The sequence below is a fragment of the Protomyctophum parallelum genome, assembly GCF_964188405.1.
Source record: "Protomyctophum parallelum genome assembly, chromosome: 1".
Classification (NCBI taxonomy): Eukaryota; Metazoa; Chordata; class Actinopteri; order Myctophiformes; family Myctophidae; genus Protomyctophum; species Protomyctophum parallelum.
In genome coordinates, this window is record NC_139697.1 from 17,833,880 (window position 1) to 17,846,648 (window position 12,769).

The 12,769-nt window shown below is 43.1% G+C and overlaps 2 protein-coding genes across 4 annotated transcripts in view; both read left to right on the top strand.

The window, feature by feature from the left end:
• scin (scinderin) overlaps positions 1-5,457 on the top strand; it is a 37,475-nt gene extending 32,018 nt beyond the window's left edge. The window contains exons 14-16 of the mRNA XM_083778636.1: positions 38-115; positions 762-822; positions 3,988-5,457. Coding sequence (XP_083634762.1) covers positions 38-115; positions 762-822; positions 3,988-4,151 — 303 coding nt within the window. The 3' untranslated portion in view covers positions 4,152-5,457. The remainder of the gene's footprint in view (positions 1-37; positions 116-761; positions 823-3,987) is intronic.
• Positions 5,458-6,024: 567 nt separating this feature from the next.
• arl4ab (ADP-ribosylation factor-like 4ab) overlaps positions 6,025-12,769 on the top strand; it is a 133,539-nt gene continuing 126,794 nt past the window's right edge. For 2 of the 3 annotated variants that reach the window (XR_014570077.1, XR_014570078.1), the window contains exons 1-2: positions 6,025-6,152; positions 7,174-9,027. Coding sequence is in view for 1 of the 3 variants with exons in the window: in XM_083778685.1 (XP_083634811.1) it covers positions 7,273-7,896 (624 nt within the window). In the remaining 2 variants the exon portion in view is untranslated. Of the gene's footprint in view, positions 6,153-7,173; positions 9,460-12,769 lie in introns of those variants that run through there. The other variant, XM_083778685.1, reaches the window with a different exon arrangement.

Consider the following 12,769-nt stretch of genomic DNA (forward strand, 5'->3'; position numbering starts at 1 on the left):
TAATATGTAAGTTAATTAACACATGGTGCTGATACAGGTTGAAGAGGTTCCAGGGGACTTCACACAGGCTGACCTGGCAGAAGATGATGTGATGCTGTTAGATGTTTGGGACCAGGTACGGAGCTGTAGAACATAATCCATACAGTAAAATTAATACAACGCCATGTGTTCAACCCCTTTTGGTGTTTCAAGCATTATGTTATACTTTAGCTATTGAACAATAACAGATCTACGCTGGCACAGAGTGCCGCGCTATGAGATATTTTTTAAAGACCGTGAAAATGTGTGGCCCAAATCTTTGAATATATATTCTTTCAGAGCGAACATTTTTAACTGATATATTTGCTTCTGGGGGTGGGGGTGGGGGCTTGGAACAACATATTTTCAGATGGGGGTCCGTGGCCCAATAGAGATAATTCTGGGGGTGCTTGACATGTAATAGGTTGAGCACCACTGACATAGAAACATAGGTTTTTCAGAAAAAAAATCTAGAAAAATTGATCTAGAAGCCTTTTTTTTAATCGACCTCAGTCCAAAATGGGTTAACTCTGATTGTGTACAAAATGTAATCAGTGGTTACATTTGTGTGTATTATGCACGTTAAAAAAAATGCCGAATGAATGTCATTGCGAAATAAATGTGAAATGTATAATATGAGAAATATGTATGGGTGTATTGGGTGAGCAAGTCAACCAAACCCGACTACTAACTACACCGAACGAACGAACACACGCAAACTAACATTGTCCATCTGTCTGTAGGTGTTTGTCTGGATAGGCCAGGATGCCAATGAGATTGAGAGGACAGAATCTGTCAAAGCGGGTGAGTTTCTCACAACTCACTTGTCCTTCACATTAATGCTTAAAGGGGCATTCCACTAATTTTCAACATTTTACTATGTCATTAAGATACCTTAGAGGTGTTGTGTGGGAATAATACAAAAGTTCCCCCGATTTCTTGTTTCCTAGAACTGGAGGTCTGAAAATAAAACCATTGACATGGTGAAACACATCTTGATGATGTCATCAAGATGTGTTTCAAGGTTCAAGTTTATTTAGTGTCCCCGAAGGGCAAATTGGGTTGCAGCATAGACAGTACATTAAAATGGTAAATGGTGCATTTATATAGCGCCTTTATCCAAGGCGCTTTACAGAGATTGTGCATTACATTCACCCATTCACACACACATTCATACACCGATGGCAGTGGAAACCATGCAAGGCACCAACTAGCACATCGGGAGCAATTAGGGGTTCAGTGTCTTGCTCAAGGACACTTCGACAGTAACTCTGGGGGAGCCCGGGTTCAAACTGGCAACCTTACGGTTGCCATCCAGGCACTCTACCCCTGAGCCACCGCCGCCCTAAACAATGAAACAGTACAAATAAAACAAACACAGTTCACATAGCAGATACCAAAGTACAAAAGTGCACATAACCATTAAAGTACATGCGATAAGTGCACGTTGGCCATAGAAAGGGTGTGTGCATAGACATTAGGCACGAGACCAATACAGTAACAACAAGTGCTTATCATAAGGTTATCTCCTTGATCTACCCACAGCAGCATTCAGTGTGCAGATAGAGACAGGGACAAAGGAATGTTTGTGCCTGTTTTTTTGTGGCACAATAAGGGGCTCGCAAGCGAAGGCCGGATGGGAGAAGGTTGTACTCTCCGTGTAGTGGGTGAGCAGCATCAGAAAGGATACACACCTCTTTCTTAAATATATGGTCTAGGCTGTTCATTTGTGAGCCAATTATCTTAGAGGCCACTTTTACAATTTCCCCTATAGGGAGTTCTTTCTTGTCTCTGATGAAATGAGATTGCCATACCAACAGATAATGGAGAAAGAAATGACAGACTCAATGTAGGCACTGTAAAACAGTTTCATCAGAGTCTTGTCGACATTGGGCCTCATGCGCCAACCGTTCTTAAGAAGTTCTTAAGAGGAAATTTGTTCTTAGACCCACTTAGGAAGTTTTTAAGAAGGTTTTGGGATCCCTCAATGTTTTCTTAGCTGTCATTTGTCATCTGCGGCACACTGTGGAGCACTCTTACGGTGCCTTTTTTGCTAGACAGTATCTCGTTAACCCTTACACGTTGAGATCGGTTAGTTAAAAAGTCAAGAATCCAGCCCACCAGACAAGGACCTACACCAAAGGAGTTAACCAGTTTATCAACCAAAACACTATGGTATTAAATGCTGAAATGAAAAAAATCAATAAAGAGCAGCCTTTCATGGGTTTTGCTACCTTCAAGGTGTTTGTGCAAAGTAAAGTGGCAAGTGCATCTTGAACGCCCCTTCCAGCCCTATACGCAGACTGGAGGGAGTCCAGTAGGCGCTCAGTTTTTGCCATGAGCTCGGACTTGATTCGTTTTTCGAATTGTTTCATAATCAATGAAGTTAGAGCAACAGGTCTGAAGTCATTGAGCGTTTGAGGCTTATTGCTCTTCGGCACCGGAACTATAGTGGACTGTTTCCAGAGGGATGGCACCTATTGCTGGAAAATAGATAGATTAAATATTAAATGTTTTGGGCCAAACAAATAATTAGAAAGAAGAAAAAAACGGCAGGTTACAACACTTTTGTTGTTGTTTTGTCTTCTTTGTAATTATTTGTTGTTTGGTCCAAAATATTGTGTTTGTTGTCATGATTTGTCACGACTCGAGTTTAAAAGGTCTTTAAATAAATACTTTTTGAAATGTCTATGGGGAAAATGCATTGGGAATTATTTCCTGGGCCTGGCGTTGTCATGAAAGGGGGCTGCGATCTACAAGCTCAAAACGTGTCGCACTGCGACGCGTTTTGAGCTCGTATAGGTCGGCTATTTTTGCTACTATTTTAATTGAAAGCCTGTTTTTCTGTTTTGCTATTTTTGGAATTGCAATCCTGAAAAGTAAGTAAAGTAAAGTATTTAGTTATAGTTAGTTATGTTAACTTGAACTAAATACAAATACATTGGACATAAAATAGGCAACATTTTAATACTTGTCATTAAGCTACATATAGACTGGAGTAATTAAAGCACGTTAGGAATTGTAACAGCTGAAATCAATAATATATCAGATATATATATCTGATTTTAACCTGAGGGCCACATTAAGTGAAGGTGGGGCCGCCAGTTGCCCGTGTATGCTCTACTCTACACCAGTGTTTCCCAAACTGTGGTGCGTGCACCCTTTGTGGTGCGTGGGCGCCTTCTAGGGGATGCGCGACGTGAAAAGGCTGGTGCTATGGTTTTATTTTAAATATGTTAACATATTATTATGCCAATATATGGCAAGTATATGCAGAATATAGCCTATGCTGCATATATATGCCATATTCAGGTTCATATATGTGTATGAATAGGAAATGTATGTCTCTATATGACATGAAAGGAGAAGGGCACCCGCACACTCATATAGCTACATGAACGTTTTATTTATTGACCGTCAATAAATAAACCTTTTGGAGCATATGTCACTTTTTGAACCCAGCACAAAGTGATGTGTGTATTTTACTATAGTTTCTATATAGCTTATGCAATTTATATTTCCATGTGGGGGGGGGGGTGTCTAGGTTAGGAGGTAACAGGGGGTGCATGGCCAAAAAGGTTTGGGAACCGCTGCTCTACACTGTCCTCTAAAAAAAAGAAATCTTCATACAGCTTTAAACCTATTTTGGGCGGGAACCCCTTTTGGTGTTTAAACCATTATGAGATACTTTAGCTATTGAAAAATAGCAGATATACAAGCTCATAGTGCGGCACCGAGTACCTTCGCTACGAGCTTGTAGGTCTGCTATTTTTTAAAAATCGTGAAAATGTGGCGCAAATCCTGACAGAATGTCTGTCCTGTCAGGATTTAGAAGACATTTTTACACATTTTAACGTCAGGCCTAAATGGGTTAACCCCTAGCTCTGTTAGCTCATACATATATAGCATAATATGCTATTATCTCGACTGTTGTGATCTTCTTTGAGACTTGTATTTGTGTCCTTGCAGCCAAGCAATACATCGAGACGGACCCAGGCGGTCGCGACAAGCGGACTCCAGTGGTCATCGTCAAGCAGAACCACGAACCACCAACATTGACCGGCTGGTTCCTGGGATGGGACCCCTCCTTCTGGAGCCCAGAGGCCGCAAACATCAGGGGACTCAAACTTTAGGGACTTCATTTCTCCATCATATATGAATGAGATTTGTGCTTTATAGCATTATGTTATACTTTAGCTATTGAAAAATGGCCGATCTACAAGCTCAAGCTTGTAGATCTGCTATCTGCTATTTTATTTAAGTCATGAAAATGTGGCGCAAATCTTTGAATATATTCTTTCAGAGCGAACGTTTTTAACTCAAATCTTTGCTTCTGGGGGGGAGAAGAACATATTATCAGATGGGGGTCGGCGGCCAAATACATACATTTTTTGGGGTCTTTGACATGAAAATGTTTGAGAACCACTGACATAGGAACATAGTCAGGATTTAGAAGACATTTGTAGAATCGTTCTCAGGTCTAAATGGATTAACAAACAGAAAATTGCAAATCCCAAACACGTGCAGGACATTTTCAGCTGTTTCTTTTCATGCATGCTGCAGCATAACTCTTTTTTTGTGTTTTTTAATGACTTTTTTAATATGACTGCTTATTTTATTTTACTCTAATGTATTTCCATGCTTGCTGAACAGTTTTTATGTTTTTCACATGCGTTTGTTATTTTATTTTTTTACTCTGATGTATTAAACTGAAGTAGACTACATTGTAGTATGTGTAGTGCAGCTTCTTCGCCACGGGGTGGTGATCAAGTAACATGAATGAATAGTCACGGATTTAACGTACATTGGTAGGCCTAAAATAAATATCATGTAATCCCCAGTTTGTCTTGAGGTGGGAATCTGAAATAAAAAAGATGACTGTTTTGTACTTTGCATATGAATAGAATATCGACAATATTAACTAAATTAGCTTGTTCACCCACCCTCGCGTCCAGCTCACTTATAATAAAGTGATGTAGACAGAGACTTAATCTATACAGTGTTCTTTAGCTCTGTGTTCATGCGTATTCTCATACGGACCATGTCAATGGCCCTATTTCCTGGGTGATTGTGATCAAACACTTGTCTGCTATCCGACCTGAATCAATCAACACTATAGCCCATCCTCTTTACTGAAATATGCATATCTAATCAATGTAGCCTACTTAGTTAATTGTGCTGTGTTACATTTATAAAGTGATTTACAACAGAACAGTTGGGGGGGATCATAACCATGCACCTAATTTATTTCTAGGCCTACTTATTATGACATCATGCTCCACAATAATAGCCCACATATTATAATGTCATGGGCTAAATAAGGACAGCTGGGTACTTTGGAAATTGGGGGTGGTTCATAGTAATGGCCTTATGAATGTCAAAATGTTCTTAGTTTTTTTTTTTACTTTTCCTTAATTTATGAAAAAATAAATACATTTGAAAACTGCTGTGGCGTCAGTGTTAAAACTTAAAACGTTTAGTCTGCAACTTTCACCATAGGTTTAGCACTACTCTACATTCCATCATTCCTCAGGCTATTAAACTCCTACTACTTTCGCATTTTTCATACTTTTCGCGGTTGCTTCAAAGTTTAAATTCATATTAAAGAAAGTGACAGAAACTATCATGGACAGAAAGAAACAGGTGGCGTTATTATGGGGGTGTGTCGTTAATGACAAGAAACGACCGGCGTCTGTCTCCGCCAATCAGATTGGCTATAAACGATAGAACGTCCAACACCGTGGCGATTTTAGCCAATCACCGCCGGGGGCATGGGCATTGGGGGGCGGGTTAATGGCGGGGGTTTATTAAAATCCTCTTCGCCGGTGCGACGGTGTCGCGCGTCGAACGCCGCAGATCTACAAGCCCACAACGCGTCGAGTTTGCGAAGCGTTGTGGGCTTGTAGATCCGCGGCGTTCGGCATCTGGCCCCTCCTCCTCCTCCTCCCCTCCGGACCGCTGCTAGTGGGGAATGGAGAGGAGGGGAGGAGTCACAACCAGACGCACTTTATCTCCCTGGATGAGTGGATGTATGAGGATACATTACATTTACATTTTACATTACCTGCTGCTGCTGCAAAACGGCAACTGTTTCTGCAGTTTTCTAATCGCGGGAGGATCAAATGAATTAGCAGGTAAAGAAGAACATGCATTTATATAATTAATATCTAGCAGCAAACGCACGTACGCGCCACGCAAAAAAAAATAGTGTTAATGTTTCGCTAATTTAATTTGACAGTTTTAATATTGTACAATGTAATAATGTAATGTTTGAGTTGTTTTCATTGTAGTTCGTGTGTCAGGTTATATAGTCTGCGTGCCAGACAGACATACCCCCGTATATAAGGTCGCTAATTTTGTGTCAACCGTTTATTTTATATTCTATTAAACACTTGTTGGAATATTCGGCTCTCAAACCGCACGCGTGTGTGGGTATGTTGCTGAGCAACATCTTTCCCTCTTTACATTTTCTGTTCTCTTCTTTTTTGATCACCTCTACACAAGAGCGTTATGTTAAGCTTTTGGACTAAAACCAAAACCAAAACAAGCCAAACTTATATATATATATATATATATATATATATATATATATATATATATATATATATATATCGGTATTACTGGGGGGGGGGGGGGGGGGGGGGGGGATATAAGATCATTTGGAATTTGGAACCTCGAGCTGGGTGGAATTATAAGAGGCGTCCTAGTGTTGACTCGAGTCTACCCAGTGAATAGGAATTAGCGTATCAAATCCCTGTTGGTTTCCGTGGCGCTACATGTGCAAATAAGCTCCCATACGCCCCGCTGCTTTATTTCTCACTCCTCTCATGCTACCGGATTCACTTCTCTCTGAAGCAATGTTTCTTTTCCCTTTTCACCTCCTTTGTATGATGAATTCCTGTTCTGTTCTTTTGGCTGAATAGAAGTGTGTGTATATATATGTACGTCTCTAAATGTTTTGATGAATTGAACAAGGTGGACCCTCTTGTAAACAAGTGTAATGCTTTATCGGGTCGTCCACTCGCAGCTATCAGTTTTTTTGTATTGAGATGTGCTTGAAATGTACTGTCATTCTGCCAACTATCAATCAATCAATAGTGTTGTCGTTGTGTGTGTTTTTACAGTTGCCGTCATTTGAAACCTCTGTTTTCCCAGGTTCCTGCTGCAGCCCCCCTGGGATCAAGAGTGGCACTATCTGGTGAAAGCAGAGACCTCCCCTAGGCTCGTGGTGTCCTCGAACGGCGTCGTGTCAAGATGGGGAACGGATTATCGGACCACCAGCATGCCCTTTTCTCCTGCCTGCCGTCATTCCAGGCCCTCCACATTGTCATCCTGGGACTGGACTGCGCGGGGAAGACCACCGTGTTGTACCGCCTGCGCTTCAACGAGTTCGTGAACACCGTTCCCACGAAAGGGTTCAACACGGAGAAGATCAAAATGTCGCTGCGGGGTCCCGGCCGGGGGCGGAGGAGGACGACGGCGTCGTTCCACTTCTGGGATGTGGGCGGCCAGGAGAAGCTGCGGCCGCTGTGGCGCTCGTACACCCGCTGCGCCGACGGCATCGTGTTCGTGGTGGACTCGGTGGACGCCGAGCGCGTCGAGGAGGCCAAGACGGAGCTCCACAAGATCACGCGGCTGGCGGAGAACCAGGGGGTGCCGGTGCTGGTGGTCGCCAACAAGCAGGACCTCAGGAACTCCCTGAGCCTGGCCGAGATGGAGCGCATGCTGGCGCTGAGCGAGCTGGGCGCCTCCACGCCCTGGCACCTGCAGCCCGCCTGCGCCATCATCGGAGAGGGGCTGCCGGAAGGCCTGGAGAAGCTCCACGCCATGATAGTGAAGAGGAGGAAGGTGCTTCGGCAGCAGAAGAAGAAGAGATGATTGATTGGCGACCCGCAGGGAAGGAAAGGCGCTCGTTCAGAGCTGTCTTTTTGAGGACTGAAATGGGTGGTTGGAGCTGAAGGGAACGCCCCCCCCCCCCCCCCCGCACACAGTGGCCCTTGAGCCCAATGCAGTTGACTTCTCTGTGAAGTCTGTACACATCGTGGCTGATTGATGCATTTGGTCAGTCCATTTGGAACTGTTTGATCAGGGTTATTATGGTGTTGTTGTCACCGGGGCGGGGCCAGCGCCAGTGCTTTTGCCACGTGGACTTTGACAATCCAGCGTCGGTGAGCGCTAATTTGTTAAAGGAAGTATTACGCCATACTGTTAACAAAGACCACAACAAACATCTGCGTGTCAATGCTGGACTATGGACTCCCAACAAGACTCGTGTCTTGACTCATGTTTGTAGCCTATACCTGCTGTTCTGCAGTTTTTACTGATGAAAAGAAAAACACTAAAACAGTGTATTATTTTTGTTTACCAAAGCTGTTGTTGAGATTCCAGATAAGTTATGTATTAGAGAGAGCGATCAAATTAGCAGACATCAATCTTTTTTTTAATATAATAGTATTTTGTCTCCATGTTGCACAATGGGAAGAGGGTCCACAAGAAGTTTACATTCAATTTGACGAAATAGAAGTTAAGAATGCACAGATCCTTCTTCCTAATAAGTGTTGTCGGTCGGTCATGTAGTTTAAACATTTACATTTACAGCGACTGTGTGACTTGTGTTTAGCACCAGCCTTGCTCACAGCGGATGTGTCTTGTGTAATTCTGTTGAGTGACAGACTATTGGCTCAGCAGGAATATCCATTGGCTGCCTTGCAGGGGCGTGCTGAGTGTTAGAGAGGCAGGGGCTAAAATCCCGGCACTTTTGGACAACAAATTGCAGATCTACAAGCTCACAAGTTGAGAGCTTGTAGATCAGCTATTTTCAGGGGTGCAACCCATCACACAGCACAGCGGTGTATAACGACATGGATTTCTAAACACATTTGTTCAACGCAAAATACTGTGTTCAAGTTCAGGAGACTTGGGGAAAAAAAAGCAATTCTCCTGAATGCTGCCTTCCGGGCATGGCATGGAAAGGAGAGGAGCGGCATTAGCATTTCTTTCACCATGTACGTAGTAAACGCTGCAATTGTGGTCTGGAGTGGGCAGTTGTTTTTCAGACGGGTGAAAGGGCAGGGGCTGAAGCCCCCTTTGACATCTATGTGTGCACGTCCCTGCTGCCTTGTCAAATCTCCATCCTCATACAAAGCAGGCTGGTGTCGGAACCTAAAAAGACAGTCAAGTGTTCAATCAATCAAGACGATAGTCAAAATGCACTTTATCGGTCCTTTTTCTTGACCTTCGAGCTTATATACACGAACGCAAGTTTTATATGAAGCTTATGAGACTAAAACAAGAGAGATGGGGTTTGTTTTGTACTTAAAAAGAGAGATTCTGTTACATGTGTCACCCTTTCACTCTGTGTGTTTGGCAGGGGTGTTCATATGAATGTTTTGATCCAATTTGTTGACCTTGAATAAAGCAACAGTGCGACAACTTATACAACTGCCGGTTTCTTTATCTTGTCACAGCACGGGTTACTTAATGTCACTCTAGTGAAAACTAGCATCGCTCCTCCCGTCTGTGTACGTGGAATCAATTAACCATTTTAATATCATATTTATTTACGCTATTTTGGCATGAGCTGTACACGAGTGTAAATACAGAGAAAGGGGTAAATGGTGCATTTATATAGCACCTTTTATCCAAGGCGCTTTACACACATTCATACACTGATGGCAGCGGAAACCATGCAAGGCACCAAACCTGCACATCAGGAGCAATTAGGGGTTCAGAGTCTTGCTCAAGGACACTTCGACACTAACTCTGGGGGAGCCCAGAGGGTTCGAACTGGGAACTTTGCGGTTACCATTCGGCCACTCTACCCCTGATCCACCGCAGGCCCTGAAATGGTCGAGCAGAAGACAGCTTGAACAGATGGAGTCAGTCATGTGTTTTCCAGGTGTTGGAATGGGTACTAGCCTTACATTGCATCACTGTGTATTTACTGCCAGCTAACACCCATCCACAGATATTGTGCTCTGCATTTGAAACCAGCTCAAGTTGAACAGTGACAGCCAGAGGTTAAGTATTGTAGGGAGTGAGTCTGTATGCTCATGAATATTCCCAGTGAAAAATGTTGAGGGGACCTTTTTCTGTTTCTGTATTGCAGCTGGCCCTTTGAAGTCCTACTGTAGCTGATACAGCTAAAACACATTCACCAGGAAATGCAGTTGTAACATTATTTTTAAAGAAATATTTAGGATATTTCTTATTTTTTTGTCCGATATTATACCAGTGTGTAATAATACTAAAAGCCTGTTATCAGATTTTGGGGTTATTTTATTTGAGAGGTAAAAAGAGTTCCATGTATTTTAGATGTTTATCCTGGACTGGCTTCTGTTGTACTAGGATGTTGGTTTTGGTAGCTGTGTGTGTTTTGAGAAGAGTGGGCACAGCCAGTTCTGGCCCAGGACATGTTCCTTCTCCTGGAACAATAACAGACACAGAGGGGGCACTGGTCAGAGCAGAGATGACCGCTTAAACACTAGCTCAACATTCTGTCGAAATAGCAGATCTACAACCTAACGACGTGCCTGCATATGGACCATGGAATCAAACGTTAAATTGACCATGAGTATGAGGAATAAGAAATCTAGTATTAAAATTGTGCTAAAATAATGGCCTGATATTTTTGAGAACGTATGTGATGAGAGTGGGGAGGTATGCAAATTGCGCGCACACACACACACACACACACACACACACACACACACAGTCAAAAGTATCAAACCCTGCACGCAGATTGGGATAATAATCGTGATCAAGGTGAATATGATGATAACATTATAATAGACTGCAGAGGCTCTATAGTGGACTATGCAAGCAGATTGGGTGCACAGCATGCACAGGCAAATGTGCTCCCAGAAACCCTGGTGCTGTTTGTGATGCCAAGCCTATAGCCAGTCCAGCAGCTCCAAAGAGAATTCCAAATTCAGTGAGTCAAATAAATATTACGCAGCCTTTTTTTATATGCAGCTTTTCATAATCTTTTCAACCACGTCGTCGAGGGTGAAGGAACGCAAATATAGAACTCTGTTATTTTCTTACTGGAGGAGCATTACATTATTAACATATAAAGTTAACGTTGCATTATTAAGGTAGCTTAGAACCAGTACATATTAACAGGTAGTTATGGCAGTGGAGCACCTCAGCCATTGTGCGTGCGACCCGTGCGTGCGTGTTTACAGTTTTTTTTCCATTACAGACGGCTCATGCAGGGCAGGATGGCACGGCAGGTTAAAACTCTGCCTGTTCCCATGGCCCCTGGCTGAGAGAAGCCGACCCGGGTTCATCAAAGTGACGGAGGCTGCCGCAGGGTTCAGTTGTTGTTCCCATACCGCCAGAGTATCAGCCCCCCTTCTTCCTCCTTCCTGCAGCATCGCAGAATCCTGTCCCGACTCCGCTTCCCTTTGATCCAGGGTGAAGTCCACTATAAGTACTAGTGGGCCTATCTAACTACAACTTTGTTGTGGGCTTAATCGCCGACCCGTAACACTGCGTCGAGTCAGAACCTCGCATGAAGCCCTCCCTCACACTTCCACACTTGGCTCCGGGCTCGCCCATGCTGCGTGTACTGTAGTATATTGTACACTACATGCGGTCATAAATGTTTGGAGCTCCCTGTAATAAACGAGCGGTGCACATGCAGCCATTAATGACTTCCAAGAAGGAATGTGCATGGGGCATATTATATCTGGAGGGGTTAACCTTTTCATGCACAATGTATACATACAGCCAGGCCTTAAATGGAAGCATCTTCCTGCTCTTGCTCAAAGAGTACATACTGTACCTTCTGTCAGCGTACCGTACCTGCCACGACTAAAACTCGACTAAAACCAAGACGAAAAATGTTTGTCGACTATCTTTTTCCACGACGAAAACTAAATGAAAGCTAAAGCTATGATGATGACTGAAACTAAGGCTAAATATAGTGACGATTTCGTCAACAAATAAAAACTAGACAAAAATGTTAGGAAGGGACTAGTGGACAAGAGATCCAGTATAAGTCATTTGTACGTCTCTAAATGTTTTGATGAATTGAACAAGGCGGACCCTCTTGTAAACAAGTGTAATGCTTTATTGGGTCGTCCACTCACAGTTAACAGTTTTTGTATTGAGTTGTGCTTGAAATGTACTGTAATTCTGCAAACTGTTAATACATATACTTCAATCAAACAAACGCTGTTGGACAGACTGGAAATAACATGTATGATTTTACAGTGTAGATTGTTGGTCCCAGAGGGGAGAAGTCTAGACTCGAGCAGTTCTCCAAATAGGCCTATACGGATAAAAGTTGTATAGGCCTACATGCTGAATGCTGGTGATTTGTGTGAACTGGAACGCTGATCTGGGCCTTTTGCCTCCTCCACGCCCTCATCTGTGTGAAACTGTACAGGGTGTGGACAGTATCGTCGTCAGCGCAGGGAGGAAGACGTAATAGTGATAAGAGAGGAAGGACCACTCCCTGTGCCCTGGTCACGGTTTCCTGTCCCTGGCTGTGAGTATAGTACTACTACAGTATGCTCACCTCCAGTGGTTGAAAGGAATGAAGTACATTTAGTCAGACCTGAGGACGATTCTACAAATGTCTTCTAAATCCTGACGGTTTTCTGATAAACCCCCATGTTTCTATGTCAGTGCCAGTGGCGCTCAATATTTCATGTCAAGGACCCCCAAAAAGTATTATGTAATTGGCCGACGATCCCCATCTGAAAATATGTCGTTCCAGGGACCCCTCAGAAGCAAAGATTTG